The sequence below is a fragment of the Notamacropus eugenii genome, chromosome 2, assembly GCF_028372415.1.
Source record: "Notamacropus eugenii isolate mMacEug1 chromosome 2, mMacEug1.pri_v2, whole genome shotgun sequence".
NCBI lineage: Eukaryota > Metazoa > Chordata > Mammalia > Diprotodontia > Macropodidae > Notamacropus > Notamacropus eugenii.
In genome coordinates, this window is record NC_092873.1 from 411,376,266 (window position 1) to 411,402,239 (window position 25,974).

Genomic DNA, 25,974 nt, shown 5'->3' on the forward strand with positions numbered 1-25,974 from the left:
TGACTGACTAGGAGGAACTTCACAGATTATCTAATTCAATCTCCTTGTTGAGGACACTTGAAGCCCAGAAAGTTTCAATGGCTTGCTCCAAGATCATACATTTCAGAACAGAATTCAAACCCAGAACCTCTGATTCCGTATTCAGAATGCTTTTTTATTACACATATTTGTCTTTATAAAATAACAATAAACTTCTCTGTTTACTAATCAGTCAGTCAAACAACATGCTTATTAAGTTTCAGGCACTATGTTAGGCAATGAGAATACAGAGAAAAATGAATCACTCTGTTGTCAGGGACCTAGCATCCTATCAGGGGAAACAGCATATATGTTAATGAAGACAGACAAAATACATGGTGTCCTAGAAGTCTTTAGAGCTTTAATGTCTTAAAAAGTGTACTAAGACTTACAGGAAGGCCCTGTATATACAAGATAATACAAGATGAATTATGATCAACTTTTTAAACTCATTCCTTCATTTCTGACTGTCCTCACTTTGGTCTAACATGATAGAACTTTCAATATTTTGCATACACAGGCCCCAGAGACTTGTCTGCTCCTACTGGGAAATCAGTCATTCCTGAGGTATGGATGAGCTTGAGCTCATTTTTTTCATTACTTGAGCAGGTAAACTCAAGTCATATCCTATTTATTCCTTCTACCAGCCCTCAAAGATGTAGAATCAAATATATGACATATGTAAAGTGATTCACAAACTTTACAATATAAAATAAATCTACCTAATATTATTATCATTTTTAGGGTTTGGAATAAAAAAAACCAGGAAATTTCATTACTAGTGGACTACTTATAATCACTTCCTTCACAATAAAGCTGGCCACCAAAGACTTCTATGGTTATAACAAGCACAGTTTTAATTTGTTTCTCTCTTTCTTCCCCCGCCACCCTCCCCTCTCCCATTAGTGGCAGTAGCTGAGTTCAAATCTGACCTCACACATTTATTAGCTGTATGCCCTGGGCAAGTCACTTAACCCTATTTGCTTTATTTTCTTCATCTGTAAAATAAATAGCAGTAACTCTGTCAAGAAAAACCTAAATGGGGTCATGGAAACTCAGATGTGACTGAAATGACTGAACAACAATGACAATGAATGTTCACTTTTTTTTTTTTAATAAGAAGAATTGTGGATTCCAGAAATTGAAGGCAAAATGAAAAACTCCCTAACTTCATTCTCATGAGTAAGACTATGAAAATTTACACAGGATGAACCTATTTTGAGCTTTTTTATTTGGGAACGCAAAATTCTATTTCTGCGTTAGTATGAATCATAAATTAGTAGAATCTGAATTAATGATTTCTTGCTAAATTTTACTGTTAAGAAACTTAAAACATCTACTGGAAACAGTTCCCTAGGGGTTAGATGCACAGCAAGGAATTTTTTTCTAGCTCTTTTAAATTTGGTTTATATTTTAAATTTCTATCCCAACATAAAATGTACCACTCTAAAGCTTTCGGTTTTCAGTTGTTTCATAGCATAGTGGGAAAAATAATGACCTTGGCAGAAGGGGATCCAGTTGGAAATTCTACTCTGAATTATGAAGTCTATTTTGCCAAGTCACTGAACATCTCTGAGTCCTAGGTGCCTTGGTGATTTCATCAGCTCTCATGGATTCAATGACTATTTCTATACAGTTGATGCTCAGATTCATTTGTCTAGTCCATCCTCTCTCCTGACCTCCAGGCTCACATTTCCAACTGTCTATTTAATATCTTAAAGTGGAGGTCCCCTAGACATTTAAAATTGAACATATCCCAAAATGGACTCATTATTAGTATAGAGAGAGAAGAAAAGCCTTAGGACAAAGATCTGAGGAACACCCGTGGTACTACAGTGGTCTTGATTTGGATGAATATTCAGTAAAGAAGACACAGAAAGAATTATCAAAGAGGAAAGAGAGCAGTATCAGGAAAACCTAGAGAAAAGAAAATGTCAAGTAGTGTCAAAGGCTTCAGAGAGGTCAAGAAGGAAGAAGAATGAGATTGAGTAATTAAGAGATCACTAGTGACAAGACAGAGAGAGAGAGAGACAGAGAGACAGAGAGAGAGAGACAGAGAGACAGAGAGACAGAGACAGAGACAGAGAGAGACAGAGACAAAGAGAGAGGAAGAGAGAGAGAGAGAGAGAGAGAGAGAGAGAGAGAGAGAGAGAGAGAGAGAGAGAGAGAGAGAGAGAGAGGGAGAAAGAGAGAGAGAGAGTGTGAAAGGAGAAGAGAGTCTGCCTCCATTACACCCTCAGTCAAAGTCTTTGCCCAGAGACATTCTTATTTGCCCGATGTGCTAGGAATACTAATTATGGACCAGACACTTGATATGAAACGTACATACACCTTCTTTAGAGGGGATGGATACTGGTTTATTCCTAATACCTGAAAAAAAATTTCTTGTCAAGGGCAGAAACTTAGTGACTAGAAATTTCAAAATTTGATACTAATTATTTGTCTCCACACAAACATTTACACCGAATTTCTACTTTTCCATCTGGAAAATCTAGTTACTCCATTTCTAGGTATTATATTAGGTAGTGATATAATGATACAATGATCAGGACATTATATTTAATGATGTATTCATATGTAATCCAGTACCATATAAATAACAAAGGCTACATAATATCAGTTAAGTAAATTAGTCAAATAGCTTTTAAGCATCAATAAGAATATGGTATGCCACATGTAAAATGTGTGTGTGTGTGTGTTCATCCTTTGTTGCCAAAGAAGACCATGCCATCAGAGAAATGATGACATGACTTGCACTTGACTTTGTTTTGGTGAGGGAGGGCTGTGCAGGTCACCAGCCTCACTTCTCCTCCAGATCCATCTGAATCCAGTGACTGGATTGACTGGAGATGACCCAGGATGAGGCAAGTGGGGGTAAGTGACTTGCCCAAGGTCACACAGCTAGTGAGTGTCAAGTGTCTGAAGTGAGATTTGAACTCAGGTCTTCCTGATTCCTACACTGGTGCTCTATCCATTGTACCACCTAGCTGCCCCCACACATAAAATACATACCTGTTACACTGGTTATCTTTAGCTGCTTTAATTGTTTGCATCTGTGAGGCAATCACAGAGAGTACTTCCATATCAATTCGATTGAACTCATCAAAACAACACCATGCTCCGGATTGAACTATTCCAAAGAAGAATTTTCCCATCATCTTAATAAAAGATAAATGATTGAAATTAGTAATGATTGCAAGTATATTCTTCTTTTGTTGAAACACTTAAAATTATTCATTAATTAACATATATAATATTCCTTCTGGTTATCTTCATATTATATTCAAGCTATTAAAGTTTAAAATTTCACAGAGACTTTCGAGATACTGTGCATATTCACATATACATATTTTTTAAAAAGTTATGTCATTGGGGCAGTTACTAGGAGTAAATAGAGCACTGGCCCTGTAGTCAGGAGGACCTGAGTACAAATCCATTGGCAGACATTAGCTGTGTGTGACCCTGGGCAGGTCACTTAATCCCAACTGCCTCTTCTCATTTCCCCTCCCCCAAAAAGATACGTCACTACAATTATTCTTTTTCACTTGGCATTACTGCATATGCTTTTGTGCATTAAATAGTATTCATTCTTTCTGAAGATTCTGCCTTAATATACCAATGTACCAGGCATTGGACTACAACTGGTCACTTCTTAGGTTGTTCCCAGCTTTTCAATAATGTAGCTTAGCTCAGTTCTGGCACATAGTAGTCACTTAATGAATATTTATTGCTTCATGGATGGATTAACTATAGATATCTTTGTACAGATTGTTCTTTTTTTTTTTTTTTCAATTATTTCCTTGGGGTATCTTTCCAGTGGGAATTTACTGGGATCCCTTAAAGAATAGAAGAACTGAAGTACAATTCAAGTTTTGGTTTTACCTGAAGAACACCACCAGTTTTAACCCTTATTTCATACTGTCAGCTCATGTTCCACAAACTGTACCACTCTGCCTTGCCCTAGGCAAACCATGAATGTGCCTCTTTCTCAGCTCTGTCTGTGCTGATTTTTGTAACTCGGATCTTTGACAAACTAAAAAGGCTTTGACTAGGCTTGGTGGGAAAAAGCAAGCTGAGTTTTGAAAGGTTAATCACCAGAAAGTTTTCCACTAATTGATGGAGATTAAGGAGGCACAGCTCATGTCACATGGGCTGTCTACTGGGTCTTAGAGAGGTTGGGACCACAAATGAATTGGATGATTATATTCAACACGTAAAAATATAATAAAATGCCACTCTTTTCCTCTGAATACTTTCAAATTTTGTTCTATTGGCTATTCTATTTTAATTTTGACTGTGCTTCTTAAAGACAATATGTTATTGGGTTGTGCTATTTAGTCCTCGATACTTTTTTTTTTTTTTAGCAATATTTAGTTTTCTTTCTTCTACATTTAATATTATAATTTTGGAATTTATCTCATCTTTCACCTTTTTTATTATTTATTTCCTTTTTTCAGTTTTTAATTAATTTATTTAACCAAGCATTCTAATTGCCCCTATCACCAATCTGCCCTCTCTTCTCTCATCCCTCCCTTCCCTTATCCCCATCTTCTCTTTTGTCCCATAGAGCCAGATAACTTTCTATACCCCTTTACCTGCATTTCTTATTTCCTAGTAGCAAGAACAGTAGTCAACAGTTGTTCCTAAAACTTTGACTTCCAACTTCTCTTCATCCCTCCCTCCCCACCCATTCCCTTTGGAAGGCAAGCAATTCAATATAGGCCAGATCTGTGTAGTTTTGCAAATGACTTCCATAATAGTCGTGTTGTGTAAGACTAACTATATTTCCCTCCATCCTATCCTGGCCCCCATTGTTTCTCTTTTGATCCTGTCCCTCCCCAAGAGTATTGACTTCAAATTGCTCCCTCCTCGTATTGCCCTCCCTTCCATCCTCCCCCCCACCCTGCTTATCCCCTTCTCCCCCACTTTCCTGTATTGTAAGATAGGTTTTCATACCAAAATAAGTGTGCATTTTATTCCTTCCTTTAGTCGAATGTGATGAGAGTAAACTTCATGTTTTTCTCTCACCTCCCTTCTTTTTCCCTCCACTAAAAAGTCTTTTGCTTGCCTCTTTTATGAGGGATAATTTGCCCCATTCCATTTCTCCCTTTCTCCTCCAGATATATTTCTCTCTCACTGCTTAATTTCATTTTTTTAAGATATGATCCCATCCTATTCAATTCATTGTGTGCTCTCTGTCTCTGGGTGTGTGTGTGTGTGTGTGTGTGTGTGTGTAATCCCACACACTACCTAGATACTGAAAAGTTTCAAGAGTTACAAATATTGTCTTTCCATGTAGGAATGTAAACAGTTCAACTTTAGTATGTCCCTTATGACTTCTCTTTGCTGTTTACCTTTTCATGCTTCTCTTCATTCTTGTGTTTGAAAGTCAAATTTTCTTTTCAGCTCTGGTCTTTTCATCAGGAATGCTTGAAAGTCCCCAATTTCATTGAAAGACCATTTTTTCCCCTAAAGTATTGTACTCAGTTTTGCTGGATAGGTGATTCTTGGTTTTAGTCCTAGTTCCTTTGACTTCTGGAATATCCTATTCCAAGCCCTTCAATCCCTTAATGTAGAAGCTGCTAGATCTTGTGTTATCCTGATTGTATTCCCATAATACTTGAATTGTTTCTTTCTAGCTGCTTGCAATATTTTCTCCTTCACCTGGGAACTCTGGAATTTGGCCACAATGTTCCTAGGAGTTTCTCTTTTTGGATCTCTTTCAGGTGGTGATTGGTGGATTCCTTGAAGACTTATTTTGCCCTCTGGTTCTAGAATACCAGGGCAGTTTTCCTTGATAATTTCATGAAAGATGATGTCTAGGCTCTTTTTTTGACCATGGCTTTCAGGTAGTCCCATAATTTTTAAATTGTCTCTCCTGGATCTATTTTCCAGGTCAGTTTTTTTTGTAATGAGATATTTCACATTATCTTCCATTTTTTCATTCTTTTGGTTTTGTTTTGTGATTTCTTGGTTTCTCCTAAAGTCATTAGCCTCCATCTGTTCCATTCTAATTTTGAAAGAACTATTTTCTTCAGTGAGCTTTTGAACCTCCTTTTCCATTTGGTTAATTCTGCTTTTGGAAGCATTCTTCTCCTCATTGGCTTTTTGAACCTCTTTTGCCAGTTGAGTTAGCCTATTTTTCAAGGTGTTATTTTCTTCAGCATTTTTTGGGGTCTCCTTTAGCAAGGTGTTGACCTGCTTTTCATGCTTTTCTTTCATATCTCTCATTTCTCTTCCCAGTTTTTCCTCCACCTCTCTAAATTGATTTTCAAAATCCTTTTTGAGCTCTTCCATGGCCTGAGCCCATGGTATATTTATTTTGGATGTGTGGGATACAGAAGCCTTGACTTCTGTGTCTTTCCCTGATGGTAAGCATTGTTCTTTCTCATCAGAAAGGAAGGAAGGAATTATCTGTTCACCAAGAAAGTAACTTTCTATAGTCTTATTTTTTTTTCCCTTTTCTGGGCATTTTCCCAGCCAGTGACTTGCCTTTGGGAGTTTTCTTTCCACACCCACCATGCCTCCAGATCCGCCCAGCCAGAGCTTGGGGTCTGAGATTCAAATGCTGCTTCCCAGCCTCAGGGCTTTGGGCAGGGGTGGGGCTACTATTCAGTGTGAGATTAAGTTCAGATGCTCAGGTGGGGCCAGGGCTGCCACATGGGGCTCAGTTCCCTCAGGGGGTTTATGCAGAGACCTTCAACAATGAATCTGGGCTCCTGCCTGCTTGGGGAGCCCCTGCCTGCTGCAGCCCCCGCTGCTGCCTCCCGAGGGGGCCTGAGTTATGGGGACACCCCACTCCCCTCTCAACCAGCCAAAGAGACCCTCTCACTGACCCTTGTCACCTGTGGGTGGAGGGACCTGTGCAGCTGCTGGAGATCCTGTCCCTGAAGCCTGCTCGGATCTGCTCCTCTCGGTGCCATGCAGCCAAGGCAGGGCTGGGCTCTGCTCCAGGTCCAGTGTGTGACGGACCTTTTGCTTCAGGTTTTCAGGTCTCTCTGGAACAGAAATCTCATCTGCTCTGTTGTTATGTGGCTTCTGCTGCTCCAGAATTTCTTGGGAGTTCTTCTTTACAGATATTTTATGGGATGTGGGTTTGGAGCTAGCATATGTGTGTCTTTCTACTCTGCCATCTGGCTCCTCTCCCCTATTTATTTCTTTATGGGGTTTATTTTAATTATTTATGACGTGAACTTTGGAGTTATTTTTCCTTATGTCATGAGAAAGAAATTATAACTATTTTTTTAAAAAATCCTTTTTTTCTATTTTGGATACTTTAATATTGTGATATACTTTGTGATAACCATTCATAAGGATACTTCTTCCAGTGGTGTAGGCCACAACACTTTTATATAATTAAATTCTTTGAGGCTCTTGTTCATATCCTCCCATACATACTACATAAGTGGTCCACCCAAAGTAGTGTATGTCTGTCTTTGGGTCTTTTAGCTTTATCCAGCAACTATGATCACACATCAACATTGTGCATTTATCAGTTGCTCCTTGACCAGATCACCTATCTTTCTGATCACGTATAGGGAATTATACTTGACAGTGATCTCACTGAGAGAGGGAACTCATAACGAGGAAACTCCTTCTACCAATGAGGTTTGGCACCTTCTTGACAAAAAACAATCTTATTTGGCTAGGGTACAGAGAGTTGAAGTGCCAAGCCCTGAGTCACATGGCCAGTGTGTCTCAAGGCCAAGATTTGAACAACATTTTCCTGGTTTTGAGGTCAGATTTTTACCCATCCTGCCATACCATCTCTCATCTTTATCTTTCATGCTCCTTGAATTCAAGTCCCTACTGGCAATATTCTGAAGCCTATTTATATCCCCATCTTTTCATTATCCTTTGGATCACTTGATAATTTCATTTTTCAGTAATTGTGATAAAGATAGTGTGGCATACTAGATAGGGTGCTGGATTTGAAATCAGGAAGGACTGGATTCAAATCTCCATTCTCACTGACTCCTTATTTACTAGCTATGTCAGGTGGTGCAAGACATTTAACCCATCTGATCCTCATTTTCTTTACCCATAAAATGGCTAAATGAGTGGTTCTGAGCTCTGAGGCCCCTTCCAGCTCTAAATTTATGATTTTAGGAATACTGGAAGAAGATAAATGTATTGGTGGTAGACCAGCTTTATCTACTTCCCACTGTATTTGCATCTCACTATCTAGATAATGGGAGGAGAAGCAGAGAGGGAACTTCATAAGGTTATGAAGTAGGTGCTATTATTATCCCTATTGTACAGATGAGGAAACTGAGGTTAAATAACTTGTCCAGATTCACAGACCTAGGAAATAACTGAGGCTGATTTGAACTCCAGGCTTAGCACTATACATAAGGAGTCACCTAGCTGCCTACATAGTATTCATCTACTTCACTTTTCATGCGTAGGTTGATCATGAAACTCTTTTGAGAGGTTGTGAATCTCAATTAGGAAATTATAATTACAGGACTTAATGAATCAGTACAAGATTAATAAAAAGAATCATTTGGAGGATGTTACTATTTATAAGTGGGCAGTTAGGTGGTATCGTAGTACACAGAGCACTGACCCTGGAGTCAGGAAGACTCATCATCCTGAGTTTAAATCTGGTCTGAGACTTAGTAACTGTGTGACCCTGGGCAAGTCATATTTTTCAAGTTCTTAAACATTTTTAAGTAAAGTTTTGAATTCCAAATTCTATCTTTTCCTTCTTCCCTCCCCTCCCCCCTCCCTGAGATGAAGGGCAATCATATAGATATAGGTTATACATGTGGAATTATGTAGAACATTTTGATATTAGACATTTTGAACAAGAAGATGAATAAAAGGAAAAAAAAGAAAGTGAAAAAATAGCATACTTCAGTTTGTACTCAAACCATGGCAGTTCTTTCTCTGGAGTCAGATAGTATGCTTCATCATTAATCCTTTGGGGTTGTCTTGGATCATCATATTGCTAAGAATCACTAAGTCACTCACAGCTCTCATCAAACAATATTGCTGTTATTGTGTACAACATTCTCCTGGTTCTGTTAACTTCACTATGTATCAGTTCACATTTTTCTGAAATCATTCTGGCTGTCATTTCTTATAGCACAATAATATTCCATTTCAATCAAATACCACAGCTTGTTTAACCATTCCCCAATTGATGGGCATCCCTTCAATAATCAATTCTTAGCCACCACAAAAAGAGCTTCTATAAATATTTTTGTGCAAATAGATCCTTTTCCTTTCTTTTGGATGTCTTTGGGGTAAAGACCTAGCAGTGGTATTGCTGGATCAAAGAGTATGCACAATTTTGTTTTTGAATAGTTTGAAATTGCTCTCCAGAATGGTTGGATAAGTTCACAGCTCCACCAACAGTGCACTGGTGTTCCAGTTTTCCTGTGTCCTCTCCAACAGCCAACATTTTCCGTTTTTGTCATATTAGCCAATCTGATAGGTGTGAGGTGGTACCTCAGAGTTGTTTTAGTTTGTGTTTCTCTAATCAGTAGTTTTTTAGAGCATTTTTGTATGACTATAGATAGCTTTGATATCTTTAAAAACTGCCTGTTCATATCCTTTGTCCATTTATCAACTGGGGGATGAATTATATTTTTATAAATTTGACTCAGCTCTCTATATATTTGAGAAATGAGATCTTTATCAGAGATACTTATTACAAAATTTTCCTGCCAGTTTTCTACTTTTCTTATAATTTTGGTTGCATTAGTCTTGTTTGTGCAAAAAGCTGTGACCCTGGAGAAGTCACTTAACACTGTTTACCTCAGTTTCCTATTCTAGAAAATGGAGAAGGAAATTGTAAACCACTCTGGTATCTTTGCCAAGAAAACTTCAAATAGTGCCATGAAGAGTTGGACGGGAATGAAAAGGACGAACAACAATTCAAATCCCCTTGTCAGGATAATTAGCACAGTGACTTTTGTATCTTTGTATGCTAAAGGAAGTTAGCCCTAATCCACAAAAGTCACAAAAACAGAGAATGTTAGAGTTAAGGACTTAAGCAGCTATATGGTCCAGCCCTTTCACTTTACAGAAGAGGAAACTGAGTCCCAAAGAGTTGAAATGACTTGCATAAAATCAGTAGTTTATTAGGTGAGTGAGATGAGAATTTGGTTTTCCTGACTCTCAGCTAAGTTGTCTTTCCACTACACTATGTGGGGAATACACACTCAAGATTGCTTGCCTTCCTTTTTCCTTCTGAAACTCCAGTTATTCAGAAGGTAAATCATCTAAATCTGTTTTCAAGGTGAGTTGATTTAATTTGCATTGCTGACATGTTTGCCTACTCTGACTAAATCTCAGATTATTGTTTCAATCTAATCTTTTGTTTTCACAGTTTCTTTATTTTCTCCAAATCTATTTTACTCTGTTACTTCCATAATGCAGTGACCTGGTGCCAGCACAAATGGGATCAAACAGCTGATTAATAAATATTCAGAGTCAGCATTTTCACTTCAGAAATCAGCAGCTACAAATCAGAGATTGATTTATTGTTTTATTGATTGTCTAAATTTAAGAAAAAGATGAAAAAATGTAAATGCATATTAAACTTAAAAATGTGTCATGGAAGAGATTTTTGTTAAATATTTATCAGGATACCCCTGCTTCCAACAAATATTTAGGCTTTCTATCATGTTTGCCAGTTTCCTGATTTTTTCTGTTATTTCCTTTATTTCCTGTGTCATTTTTGTGGAGCATATTACGTTTTCCTTAATTTCATTTAAGATAGAGATTATACAATCCATTTCTTCTTTCAGTATTTCTTGAGTATCTTCAGTACCTTCTTTGGCAAGTATTTCCTCCATGGTTTTATAACTTTGTTTTTGTTATTTTGAGATTTCAGAGCTTTTGGGAATTTTTTTTCAGTTATGTTACTTTTTCTTGTTGATAACCATAAAAACAATAGTTTTCTTGTTTTCAGAATGCCTTTAGTTATATTTTGTTATGTTGGCATAGAGTGAATGCCTGATGTTGCTACTTACTTCTGTTATCAAAAGTCTTATTTCACGTGAATATAAAGACATAATAATAATGAGTGTCAACTATTGTTATTTCTCTATCAGTTCACAAAAAGTCTTTAAAAAATTATTTTCCTCTGGAGAGATGATGAGTCTTACCTTATAATCCAAATCTTCAAAACAGTTGAAGACCACACAATGTTTGCCCAAGGCCTGGGGGAGAGCATAAAATATTAGTTAAGGCAATTTTCAGAATAAAAGAATTTCTGAAAAAGCATACCTGGGCAAACCTTTTACCAGATGATATTTTATGGCAAAATGTGAGTATGGATGCCACAACTTGGCAAATTCACAAAAGCAGTACAGTAGGACTGTGAACGGTACACAAAAGTACCAGTATATATTTAAGCCCATTAGTTCAATTGATTAGAACATGGTACCAATGAGACAAATGTCACATGGATTTTATCTCCAAATAATCTTTGCTCAGACAACATTTTTCCATGACCACAAATACACTCCTAAACTTTGTCAGACCATTCAAATATGTATTTACATGTATACTATCACATACATCTTTATATATGTACATATATACGTATATGTATATATATACACACACAGACTATCAAATATGTATGCTATCAGCTACTGACAAACTCTATGACTAAGGCAAATTACCACTCCTAACAATAAAACTTAACAGCCCATCAACAAATCTATAGGACAGTAAGATTAAATTTAAATGGTTCATAAAGCATAATAAGAACAATGAACCCATTGACTGTGGTATTTATTTTTTTCTGAAAAATTGTGAGAAATCTGTTTTGAGCCATGCGTGGGCTCTGAGCAGTCTCTTTTGTAAATAACATCACAGTTTGACAGGAAAGCTGACAAATGTGACAATTTCAAGTTATAAAGAAGACTGGACGCTGGTTTGCTTCAGAGAGTCATTCTGGATGGGCAATATAACCTATGTCCAGAGAAAAGGGCTTTTTTTTTTTTTGATTTAGCCTCTATCACAAATATTTTTATTCCTTCTGTTTCTTAAAATGGCTGAATTTGCATGACTCTGTTCCTTGCCCAACACACTTACCTCCAAGCACAGATGAATAATTTCGGATTAAGTTGGAATACAATAGGAAAGTGTGCGCATACACATTGGTGTGTGTCCAGCTTGCACATACAGTATACTGTGCATATCTTGTATATGTGTCCATAGGACACAAGTTGGTGACACGGAGCTTAATGAAATGTTTTCTGAATTGAATGTGTATTTATGTGCATGAGAGCTTGTTACATCCATGCATGTTTGTATGTAGTGCTGTAAGTGTAAGGAAAGCAGATTTTTGTTATTATTTCTTGGAGTCAAGTTTCCAGGATCCATGGCCATAACAATCTCTTGTTCCCAGGTATTTTGCACCACTGTAACACAGCAGGTGCTGAGTTTCAGGGCCATGCATATGGGCTCTGATGCCTTTCTGTGCTGAACCAATCAGGTGCAGAGTAAAGCAGTACATAGAGAGAGCACTGAGAAAACTAGTGAAAAGAAAAATGAATGTGGAATGCTGAGAGTTGAGGAAACTAGCAGCAGCAGCAGGCAATCACTAGACAGCAGGAACTTGCTAAGCAGGAGGAATTTGCTCAGCAGAGAGAAGTGAAGAAGACCACCTCTGGTAATGGAAAAGGAGACCTCCTCATAGATTAAGAATGAACCTGTGCTAGCAGCCCTCCTGTCAGCAAGATCTGCACATGCTAAAGGAAAGTATGGGGTTTAGTGAGACTGGGACAGTTGTCCATTGTTTCCCAGTTATTGTGCTAGTTTTTCGCAGCTAAAGCTCCCATAGAGATAACAAAGGAGTCAGGGAGAAGTTTCTTTTGAACTTCTCAGAACCTAGACTATGGCCAGAGGCAGAGATTGAGTGGAGTAGCACAGCCCCAAATTGTGCCTGAGGTTTGAGGGCCCTGGAAGTGTACTGTGCCCAGAGACCCTCAGGACTTGGAAGCTAGGGCTGGAGCAGTGTTAGGACTTGAATTCTTTGGTTCATTTGAGCATGTGTGCACCTGAGAGGGCTAAGTGGGAGCCTCCAATGGCAGCATGGAAAGGGCACACCCCCAAGAAGACTTTTAGGATTTGGACATTCTCTATTTTGATTGAGGGTATTGTAACCTACTGTGACCTAGGGGTGGAGTGTGTTGTATTCTCTACTGTCTCTGGGGATGTGTTGTGCTAGGGAAGACCATGTCCTGGGATCCCCTGATTGTATAAGCAGTGTTCTGGACAGCACCTGAGTGAGGAGGGGCTGACTGCTCACTCCCCAAAGATTTTGGTCCTATGAAGAATGTATAAGGTGGGGGGTCATGCTATGTTATATACTAAGTGCAATGATATATGCTGTATGCCATGTTACATACTGAGAGTTATATCATATACTGAATGGTATGTTTTGTTTAAGGCCACATAGTCACCCTGGTAATAAGTTATATTGTTATGAATTTTGAGTATTTCAGTTTCTTGAATAAGGTTTAATTTTGAATAGAGTGCTTATTACACTGTGGGAATCAATCCTTAAAATATATATATATATATATATATATATATATATATATATATATATATATATATACACACACACACACACACACATATTTATAGCAGCTGTTTGCATATCTCATTGCTATTACAAGTATATAAAACCTACTTTTTACTATCTATAATTTATATATATATGTATATATCTATATCTATATATCTACATGTACGTGTGCCCTTTCTGCTGGTGTATGTAGTCGTGTCTTTTATATGTGTACTCATTTGTCCGTACCCACTATGAAAATTTTTGCCTGGACCAATGTGACTGTCTTTTTTTGGGTGCATGATTATATAAATGCAAAACTTTTTCGGGGAACCATTACTTAAACGTAAGCATGTGCAGATTTATTGGTCAAAATAAACTTTTTTACAAGAAGTAGTAAGTTTGAAGGGGAGCTCAGCAAGTAACAATGAAGCTAAACTGGATGTGTAGGGGAGAGAGGAGAGAAGTTCCTGATCAATTTGATGAGTCCCCCAGTACCCCTGATAAAGTCATAGGGTGTTGTGGCAGCCCTGGTCTCTGTAGACTAATCAGGATTCCAAGTTTTTCTCAGCAAGGTGCTGAGGTGACCTCAGAAATTACAAAAATTATTTTCAGTCTATTATACTGTTTAAAATCACTATCTTTATTGAATCCAAATAAATTATTCTATGCTATCATTTATTTTTCATTGTCTGCTACTTTAAAATAGTCTGTAGCTCCAATGTCACTAGATTGTCCTATTTTTCCAACTACTTCTAGTTTTTGCTGCATTTTAATATTTCTGTCACCATTCCCTATGGCCCAATATAAGGATTAACTTCCTAACATTCAGAGCTATCCAAAAGTAAAATGAGTTCGATTTCATTCGAAGTATTCAGGTGGAAGCCAGATGAAGTCTAGTCAGAGATTTTATGGAGGGGACCTGTTTTAGATATGGATTAGATTAGATGATGATTCAAGTCCTTCCTAAGATTCCCCAAATCTCTAACTACTTACTAGATACCTACTAGCTGTGTGACCCTGGGCAAACCATTTAACCCTGTTTGCCCTAGTTTTTTCATCTGTAAAATGAGCAGGAGAAGGAATTGACAAACCATTCCAGTATCTTTGCCAGAAAAACCTCAAATGAGGTCACAAAGTGGGGGGAAGAAGGAGGAGGAGAAGGAAAAGGAGAAAGAGGAAGAGGAGGAGAAAAGGAAAAAGGAGAAGAAGAAGATGATGATATTTCCACTTGGATATTTTACCATTATCTGAAATGATAGTTAAACATGTCCAAGATAGCACTCATCTTCACTCTAAACCAGTTATCCTTTCCTAAGTTGCACATTTTTGTTAATGCAGCCAACATTTTCCAGGTGTTGCATATCTCTTTCAGTCATCTAAATTCAATCAATCATCAGATCTTGACAATTACTCCTTAGAAACTTCTCTCCAGATTGTTTACTTTTTGCCATCCTTACAGTCATTCATTATGCAAAAATATCAAACAGCCTGGATTTAAATTCATTACACGAGAATATCAGACAACCTGGATTTAAATTCCGGTTCGGGTACTTACTACCTAGCATAAGAGACTTTGCTATCTGGGCCTCATTGTCCTCATCTGCAAAACAAAGAGGTTGGGGCCAGGTCTCTAAAAATCCCTTTAGGATCTAAATACAATGCCTTCACAACAACAGTCCTAATAATGTTTAGATCCCTGCAAGAGTCTCCTAATAGGAGATGCACCTCTACTCTCTCCTATCTCGAACCCATCTCCACATTTCCAACTAAATTAATCTTTGTAATGCTATGACTCAGCTCAAACCCTTCCCTGTTTCCACTGCCTATAATCTAAAGTGATGTTCAGGGCTTCTCACTAATTGTCCCCATTCTATCTCCTTAACTTTATGTTTCACTACTTGCCAACAGGAACATTGCACTCTACCTGGGCCAGCCTTATTACTGAGCAAATAAAAGCACACATTTTGTATTTTCCTGTCCAATTTCCCTCATCTTAGCTTACGCTATTAGCTCCACACATGAAATGGGAGAAGGGAACAAGGATTTGTTAAATGCCCACTATGTGCCAAGCACTTCATAAATATCGTCTCACTTGATTCTCATCACAATACTGTGAGGTAGATAGTGTTATTATATCCCCATTTTACAGTTGAGGAAACTGAGGCAGGCAGCATTTAAGGGATTTGCCCAGGGCCACACAGCTAGTAAGTATCTGTGGTGGGAGGTGATCTCCAGTCTATAGGATTCCAGTAGACCAGGGCTCTATCCACTGCACCACCTATGTGCCTAGTTACACATAATGTTCACCCTATCACTTGTCTAAAATTCCTACAAATCCTAAAAACCAACACAAATCTCTGTTTTATGAAGCCTTTCCTAATCATTTTGATCACACTCATCGTTTTTCTAATTCTATACAGTACTAGCTATAAATACTCATCTAACTAACTAGTTGAAGTCCTTATTTCTTGTCTCCCCAGTGAGACTCTAAGTGCCTTGATGGTAAAGACCATATCCTCACAGGTCTCGGTAGTAATGAATGGTAATCAGAGTAGAAGCAGATATCTGATGAATAACTGAAATGAATTGAATTCCACTCTTTAGAGATGGAATGGCCTTGATTGCCTTTTAAATGATAATGCAACCATTAGGTGATCTCGTTTTTACATATTATAGCACTTTTATATATTATATATTATACATTATACATTCTCACTGGGCCTGTGTCTACATGGCACAGAGCTTCCAGGGTTCTTGAAGCTGAATTTGCCAAATAGCTGAAGGTTGAGCACTGTAAGTATTAATTCTTTAAATTTTTATTTTAACTGCATAAAGATATTTCCAAAATGTGCTTTTCACTACCTTCATATCGAGTGAAATGCACAAAATCAATCTCTTCGTTGACTCCTGATCCTTTGACTTCACTCTTGCCTTTACTACTGCCTTGAAGGTGTTCTCAATCCACTCTGCCCACCCATATCCCTCATGTTCCTAACTCTGCTGAACTCTGACCATTCCTTTAATCTGCAATATGCCATATCATTTAAATAATGTTGTTACTGTTCAGTCATTTCATATTTATGTACAACCCTTCCTGACCTGGAAGATTTTCTTGGCAGAGACACTGGAGTGGTTTGGTATTTTCTTTTCTAGCTCATTTTACAGATGAGAAAACTGAGGCAAAGAGGGCAAAGTAACTTACCCAGGGTCACACATTTAGTAAGTGTCTGAAGTTAGATTTCAACTCAGGAAAGTGACTCCTCCTGACTCCAGTCCCACCTAATACAACATTTTTCATCTACTCATGTGCTGCCTGCAATTTTTTGTAGTGTTTTGTCCTTCAGCTTGATTAAAAACAGTTTGAGAACACAAGCCATTTTTCCTACTTTGAGTTTGTACTTGAAGTGTAAAAGAGTATCTACTGTATGCTTTAGGAATGCAATTAAATACATGGTTGATGGATATTGATACAGACAAGAATGCCTTGGGTGAAAATCTGATATAAGTTCAAGATTTTATCAGCATTGGCATAGGAAATAAAGGCATATTTTATTTTTTCTTCTTGTAAGAATGTACTTACTTTTGCCAGGTCTTTGACAGTCTCTGTTTTCCCTGTGCCTGCTGGACCAGCAGGACAGCCTCCAAGATTCAAGTGGAGTGCACTAGTGAGGGTTAACCTGCATCGATCTGTGAGAGGTGTGATAACCAATCTGGAAGTGCAGCCCAAGTACTCAAAACCATAAGTAAAGGTTGCATGTCCTTGAAATACAAAGCATGTCTTCTGGTTTTCATCCCATTTATAACGCAGTTGCCTAAAAAGAAATTTTTAAAAAATGCTCAAGTAATCAATATTAATCAATCAACAAGCATTTATTAAGCACATACTATACACTTGTTGACTTCAAGGAACTTATATTTAATAGGTGGAGAATGCAAACTTACCAAGAGGACTTTAAACTGGAAATAAATGATATAAATGTGCTCCCAATTAAGATATCAGGAGAAAATTAGCAGAGGAGATGCTCAGAAGTTCACAAAAAAAAATGATACACAGAAAGAATTGATGTTTAATATCAATTAATGGTTACTTTCCTATTTTTATTGATTCATCTTTGAAATTGGTGTGCATTTTTAATTAGCAAAATTATTTAATTAGGTATCTAAGTGCCAGATCTTGAGTCAAGAAGACTTATCTTCCTGAATTCAAATCTGGCCTCTGATACTTATCAGCTGTGGGTTCCTGGGCAAGTCATTCAACCCTGTTTCCCTCAGTTTCCTCATCTGTAAAATGAGCTGGAAAAGAAAATGGCAAACCACTCCAGTATGTTTGCCAAGAAAACCCCAAATGGGGTCAACAGAGTTAGGCACTACTGAAAATGATTGAACAGCAACAGCAAAAACAAAGATTTTATGATCACATCTTTCCAATCTATGCCTCTTGGCACAATGAGGAGAGCACTGGATAGATAGCTTGAGTGCCTGAATCCTGGTTCTGTCATTGTGTGACTGTGCTAATGACATTAAATCTCTCTGGGCCTCAGTTTTCTCATCAATAAAATCAAGAGGGTTGGACTAGATCAGGAATGGGGAACATGTGGCTTCCAAGTCCTTGGGTGTGGTCTTTTGACTGAGTCCAAGTGTCACAAATCCTTTGATTAAGGAGATTTGTTCTATGAAGTTTGGAGTCAGTCAAAGGGTTGCACTTGAGGACCTAGAGGGTCACATGTGGCCTGCAGTCTCACCCCTGGACTAGGTCATCTCCAATGCCCCTTTATAACTCTAGATGGAGAAATCTAGATTCTTATGGTACTATGACACTTCTGACCTCACAGGGACACAAATACGTAGCACAAAGACAATAAACTAAGCAAACTGGAACACAAGGATGAAAATAGGATTTCACAGGAACAGAACGAATCAAGTGAGAATCAGCTTCTTCATTTGTACAGTGGAGGTTATAACAACTACCACACAAGCTTATTGTGAAAATAAAGTCACATAGTATTTGTAAAGTGCTCTTCAAACCTTAAAGTACCATTGTACATACTAACTACTGTTGTTATAGATAAAAATGGGTGGTGGGTAGTGCTAATCAATTTCAGCACGGAAATTTATGAAAAACATGTGGGGAGCATGGAGAGGATTTGGATACAATTCACTAAAAGGAGCAAGAGAAGCCAGGCTGTAGTTCCAGTGATATGACCACCTGGGGAAGAAGGAATGGAGAGGACTTCTTTCAAGCTGGTCCACAGAACACGATGAAGGCAGGATGTTGTCATGATCGGAGACTTCAACTATCTGGATATCTGCTAGAAGTAGGACAGCAGAGAAATTCTAGACTTAGATTGCTGACAATTTCATCTTTAAAAAAAGAAAAAAAACAGCCAGAAGAAGCCCCAAGGGGAAGTATTATTTTGGACTTGATTCTGACCAGTGAGGAGTAATTCATTGCCAAGTAGATATAATGTGAACATTAGAATGAAGTGACTGCTCTGCCATAGCTAAGGAAACTGACTTTCTCCCACGATGAGCTGGGTCCTTGCATGAAGATTTCACTATGCTATTTGATCAGCTTTGTCCAGGTAAGGATCTTCCACAATTACACGAATTGAATTAACAGATGAGTAAAGGACAGCATTTGAAAGGACCAATAAGGTGTTCCTATTGACAACCTTTACTGAGTTCTTTCTAAGAAAGACAAGCAGAATTAGGCTGCATGTGTATATTTATTTTTCTCAAAGCTTGCAGAGCACGCATATAGAGATACGTGTGGGAGCTCATTGCAGACAATGAAAGCAAGGATGGACAAAGGGGCCCTTATATATTCAGAGTAATTCTCTCTCACCTTTCCTCTCCCTTCCTGGCTCAGGATGCCTATGTCAGCCAAAATTAGTCTCCGTATGTGTTAACCATAATATGAGAAAGGAATTTCTTAAGTGGATAAACCATAAATACAATAAGATAAGAGAATGTCAAGAGGTCAATTGAAATGATAGATCCAGGATACCTGTTTTTCTTCTATCATTAACATGACCTAATATAACATAACATGTGTCTCTAGAATACCAAGATAAGAAAAGTCCCATTATTCAAGGAAGTGTCTGGGTCACAGTGCCTTGTCCTTGGTAGTCATAAACAGAAGAATGCTCCTGTTCAACTTAATCTGGTCTTGTAGCTGCTGACACAGGTAGGGGCATTTTGAGTTCACTCAGAGAGTGAAGCAAAGCATGTCAGTTATGCCAGAGCATGCAAAGCATTTTGGTAGGTTAAGTCCAGAGTGGGCCAAAATATCTCTCCTGATTTGCCAATCCAGGTTTTAGGCCTTTCTTGGGTCTTGTGGCGCGGGGGGTGGGGGGTGGTGGAGGTGGTTCAAAATGGTTTGGGGAGGTTCGCACTATTAAGGTACCTGCAAATATGTAAGAATTTATATCTCTAATAATCTCCTGAAATTGGCTAGTCAGTGGTTGCCAGCCTGTGTACCATGTGACCCTGAAATCTGGCCATTCTGAAGCAGACTATGCCTCAAGAGATAGGGAGGCTGGAATCCAGGGTTGCTTCGCAGAAATATCAGCTCTGGGCTATCTGAGAAACCACTAGCTCAGATGGGAAAGTACCTTCCTTCCAGCATTCACTTTCACCTTTTTAACCTATCTTCCCTGGTTCCCTTATTAAAGTCTTAAAATATTAACTGTGAGAGAATGATAACGTCCAGAGTTCTTGGCAATTATGAGCATTAAAAGTAGTTGAAATGGTTCTGATTAAATGTAGAACTCCTTCCTTCCTTCTAGTTGTCCTCAAAGTTTAATAAATGTCACATCAAAAAATAAATTATATTTATAAAATTTAATGACACATTAGATATTACTCTTGCTTTATATTAGCTTTTCTTGAAAGTTAAAGAAAACAATTATAGAGGGAGGGTTTTTGTTTTCTCTATGAAGTCAGAAGACTTATAGAAAATAAATGTCTTTGAAAGTTTGAAACTTCACAGTTTTACCAAGAGCTCTCTATAATATATTTCCCCCTCTACACTCAAGCACAGGTGGCACTATTCCTCCTTACTCTAATATTTACCTTGAAACAGTTTTGATATGGTGAGGCGATTCATGATTTAGAAAGTAGATTAAAGTTGTAGTCACTGCTCCCCACAATAAGTTATCAATGAAATTAGCAGCAAATAGGGAAAAGTATAGTAACAACAAATGTAAGTTAGAGTATATATCTCACTTTAAGGTTTGCAAAGCACTTTATGTTTCTTAACTGATTTGATCTTCACAAAGACCATGTGAGATTGGTGCTATTATTATTATCCCAGTCTTACAGGTAAGGAAACTGAGGAAGAGGGTAGATGACTTGCCCAGGGTCACATAACTTCAAGTCTTTCTGACTCCAAGGTGAGTACCCCATCCACTGCACCATCCATGCAGAACTTTTAATACTCCTCGTGACAAAAAAGGGGAGATCAAGAGAGGAAAAGAGAACAAACAGAGAAAAAAAGAAATGTAGAAAGTCAAAAGTGGGGAGGGAGTGAGGAGTGAAGTCAGTAATCATTTATTAAGTGCCTACTATGTTCTAGGTGCTGTGCTAAGTGCTTGAGGATACAAAGAAATGAATAAAGCAGCCCAGGTTCTCAAGGAGCTCAGAGTTTAATGGGGTAATCAAGAAGTAAAAAACTATGTATACATAAGATACAGACAGGATAAATGAGAAGGAAGGCATAAAAATTAAGGAAGAATGGGAAAGACTAAAAAAGAGGGGAAAATGGCTAATATTTATATAGCATTTTAACTTCTACAAAGTGCTTTGTTTTTTTTTTAAAACTTTCCAGAATTCAGCTTGAATTTTCTGAATTTGTGGAGAATATGACCAGAGATAGATATGCTTTTAGTTAGATTTTTACTTATAAAATTTTGGAGTACATACCTTGTCCATTCAAAATTATTTTCTTGAAAGATACGTTGGTTGAGCAAATAGGTCAATATATCCCTGCAGTGAACATAAATGGTAAGCAATGCCTCTAGGGTAATTTTGATTCGAAAATGAAGTGTGTCACACAACACTAGGTCTGCAAGCTGTCCCAGAAAGCATATCAGTTTTATAAGAACTTCTCTCAATTTCAAGGCTGGCTCAGAACTCTTAAAACTTTCAGTGCATTTCATATTAAACATTATTTGACTCTGAAAACAAGACACAAAAATTGGATTATCTTTAATTTTTACTTGGTTAAATCAAAAATTTCATTTTAAAGAAACATGCAGACTTTTAAATTATAGATCTATTTGGGCAGATATGGTCATACCTAAAAAAATGAATTTTGAAGAACAATTAGCTAATTAGTGAATGGTTCTGACACATTTCTATTTCTAAAAGTAGATCTTTGTTTCAGTAAAACTTTTTATCTTGATTAGAGTGATAAATAAATAAATATTTGCGTATTACAAATACATAGTTCAGTTTAAAAATCTTGAATTGCCATGTAGGGAATAAATATTAGTGAATACTTTAACTTATTAAAGGAGGAGCAAAGAAGAATGCTTTCCTTAAATGAGAACTTTGGGGGTTTAAAGAGCAAACCATAAAAACCATTCATGAAATTCTTAGGTCTTCTTTCTCCTTCTGCATCCTAATAGACAGTGATACATCTTGAGCAATATATGCCCATACAGAAACATTTCTTTTTCTTTTTAGTTTTATTTTATTTTTATTTGTGAATAAACAATTTTATTAATTTAGCTTTAGTTTTCAACATTCATTTCCACAAGATCTTGAGTTCTAAATCTTCTCCTCATCTCTCCCCTCCCCTCACCCCAAGACAGTATGCATTCTGATTACCCCTTCCTTCTATCACACCTTTTCCTTCTCTCATCCCCTTCCCTTCTATTTTCTTGTAGGGCAAGATAGGTTTCTATACCCCATTGCTTATTTATTTTATTTCCCAATTGCATGTAAAAACAATTTTTAACATCCATTTTTAAAACTTTGAGTTTCAATTTATCTCCCTTCCTCCTCCCTCCAACCCGCATTGAGAAGGCAAGTTGATATAGGTTATATATGTGTAGTCATACAAAACTCTTCCATAGCAGTCATGATGTGAAAGACTAACTATTTCCCTCCATCTTATACCACCTTCCATTTATTCTATTCCCTCTTTTGACCCTGTCCCTCCTCAAGTGTTTACTTCTGATTACTCCCTCCTTCCATTTGCCCTCCCTTCTATCATCCTCCCTTCTTATCCTTCCCTCCTTCCCCCCACTTTCCTGTAGGGTAAGATAAATTTTCATGCCCAATTGAGTGTGTTTGTTATTGCTTCCTCAAGCCAAATTCAATGAGATTAAGGTTCACTCATTCCATCTCACCTCCCCCCTCTTCCCCTTCATTGAAAAAGCTTTTTCTTGCTTCTTTTATGTGAGATAATTTACCCCATTCTATTTCTCCCTTTGTCCTTCGCTCAGTATATTCCACTCTCATCAATTTTATTTTTTAGATATTATCCCTTCATATTCAACTCCCTGTGGCCCCTGTCTATATGCATATAATCCCTCCAACTACCCTAATATTGAGAAAAGTTTCCAGACTTACAAATATTATCTTTCCATGTAGGAATGTAAACAGTTCCATTTTAGTAACTCCCTTATGATTTCTCTTTCCTGTTTACCTTTTCATGATTCTCTTGATTTTTCTGTTTCAAAGTCAAATTTTCTATTCATCTCTGGTATTTTCATCAATAATGCTTGAAAAACCTCTATCTCTTTGAATATCCATCTCCCCCCCCCCCCCCAATTATTATACTCAGCTTTTCTGGGTAGGTGATTCTTGATTTTAATCCTAGCTCTTTTGACCTCTGGAATATCATATTCTAAGCCCTGAGATCCCTTAATGTAAAAGCTTCTAGATCTTATGTTATCCTGATGGTATTGCCACAATATTTGAATTGTTACTTTCTGGCTGCTTGCAATATTTTCTCCTTGACCTGGGAACTCTGGAATTTGGCTATAGTATTCCTAGAAATTTTCCTTTTGGGATCATTTTCAAGAAGTGATTGGTGGACTTTTTCAATATCTATTTTACCCTCTGGTTCAACAATATCAGGGCAGTTTTCCTTGATAATTTCTTTTTTTGTTTGTTTGTTTGTTTTTTATTAATTAATTAATTTAACTTTTAACATTCATTTCCACAAAATTTTGGGTTCCAAATTTTCTCCCCATTTCTCCCCTCCCCCTGCCCCAAAACACCAAGCATTCTAATTGCCACTATCACCAATCTGCCCTCTCTTCTAACATCCCCCCTCTCCCTTATCCGCATCTTCTCTTTTGTCCTGTAGGGCAAGATAGCTTTCTATACCCCATTACCTGTATTTCTTATTTCCTAGTAGCAAGAACAGTACTTGACAGTTGTTCCTAAAACTTTGACTTCCAACTTCTCTTCATCCCTCCCTCCCCACCCATTCCCTTTGGGAAGGCAAGCAATTCAATATAGGCCATATCTCTGTAGTTTTGCAAATGACTTCCATGATAGTTGTGTTGTGTAAGACTAACTATATTTCCCTCCATCCTATCCTGCCCCCCATTGCTTCTGTTCTCTCTTTTGATCCTGTCCCTCCCCAAGAGTGTTGACTTCAAATTGCTCCCTCTACCATTGTCCTCCCTTCCATCATCCCCCCACCCTGTTTATCCCCTTCTCCCCCACTTTCCTGTATTGTAACACAGCTTTTCATACCAAAATGAGTGTGCATTTTATTCCTTCCTTTAGTTGAATGTGATGAGAGTAAGCTTCATGTTTTTTCTCTCATCTCCCCCCTTTTCCCCTCCACTGAAAAGTCTTTTACTTGCCTCTTTTATGAGAGATAATTTGCCCCATTCCATTTCTCCCTTTCTCCTCCCAATATATCTCTCTCTCACCACTTACTTCCATTTTTTAAAGATATGATCCAATCCTATTTCATTCACTCTGTGCCCTCTTTCTCTGGGTGTGTGTGTGCATGTGCATGTGTGTGTGTGCGTGTGTGTGTGTGTATGTAATCCCAACAGCTACCCAGATACTGAAAAGTTTCAAGAGTTACAAATACTGTCTTTCCATGTAGGAATGTAAACAGTTCACCTTTAGTAAAGTCCCTTATGACTTCTCTTTACTGTTTACCTTTTCATGCTTCTCTTGATTCTTGTGTTTGAAAGTCAAATTTTCTTTTCAGTTCTGGTCTTTCCATCAAGAATGCTTGAAAGTCCTCTATTTCATTGAAAGACCATTTTTTACCCTGAAGAATTATACTCAGTTTTGCTGGGTAGGTGATTCTTGGTTTTAGTCCTAGTTCCTTTGACTTCTGGAATATCCTGTTCCATGCCCTTCAATCCCTTAATGTAGAAGCTGCTAGATCTTGTGTTATCCTGACTGTATTCCCACAATATTTGAATTGTTTCTTTCTAGCTGCTTGCAATATTTTCTCCTTGACCTGGGAACTCTGGAATTTGGCCACAATGTTCCTAGGAGTTTCTCTTTTTGGATCTCTTTCAGGTGGTGATTGGTGGATTCCTTGAATACTTATTTTTCCCTCTGGTTCTAGGATATCAGGGCAGTTTTCCTTGACAATTTCATGAAAGATGATGTCTAAGCTCTTTTTTTGATCATGGCTTTCAGGTAGTCCCATAATTTTTAAATTGTCTCTCCTGGATCTATTTTCTAGGTCAGTTATTTTTCCAATGAGACATTTCACACAATCTTCCATTTTTTCATTCTTTTGGTTTTGTTTTTTGATTTCTTGGTTTCTCATAAAGTCACTAGCCTCCATCTGTTCCATTCTAATTTTGAAAGAACTGTTTTCTTCAGTGAGCTTTTGAACCTCCTTTTCCATTTGGTTAATTCTGCTTTTGGAAGCATTCTTCTCCTCATTGGCTTTTTGAACCTCCTTTGCCATTTGAGTCAGTCTATTTTTCAAGGTGTTGTTTTCTTCAGTGTATTTTAGGTCTCCTTTAGCAGGGTGTTGACTTGCTTTTCATGCTTTTCTTGCATCTCTCTCATTTCTCTTCCCAGTTTTTCCTCCACCTCTCTAAATTGATTTTCAAAATCCTTTTTGGGTTCTTCCATGGCCTGATCCCATTGAATATTTATTTTGGATGTGTGGGATACAGAAGCCTTGAATTCTATGTCTTTCCCTGATGGTAAGCATTGTTCTTCCTCATCAGAAAGGATGGGAGGAGATATCTGTTCACTAAGAAAGTAGCCTTCTATGGTCTTATTTTTTTTCCCTTTTCTGGGCATTTTCCCAGTCAGTTACTTGACTTCTGAGTGTCTTCTCCACACCCACCTTGCCTCCAGATATGCCCAGCCAGCACTTTGGGTCTGAGATTCAAGTGCTGCTTCCTAGCCTCAGGACTTTGGGTGGGGCCAGGGCTCCTATTCAGTGTGAGATTAAGTTCAGGTGC

General features: G+C 37.7%; 1 protein-coding gene across 1 annotated transcript in view; it reads right to left on the bottom strand.

Moving 5' to 3' along the window:
* Window positions 1-25,974, bottom strand: part of DNAH14 (dynein axonemal heavy chain 14) — a 404,178-nt gene that overhangs the window by 251,212 nt on the left and 126,992 nt on the right. Inside the window, exons 29-32 of the mRNA XM_072647720.1 lie at window positions 21,482-21,735; window positions 17,139-17,370; window positions 11,139-11,192; window positions 3,031-3,176 (exon numbers count right to left, since the gene is read on the bottom strand). Of these exons, the coding sequence (XP_072503821.1) occupies window positions 3,031-3,176; window positions 11,139-11,192; window positions 17,139-17,370; window positions 21,482-21,735 (686 nt within the window). The remainder of the gene's footprint in view (window positions 1-3,030; window positions 3,177-11,138; window positions 11,193-17,138; window positions 17,371-21,481; window positions 21,736-25,974) is intronic.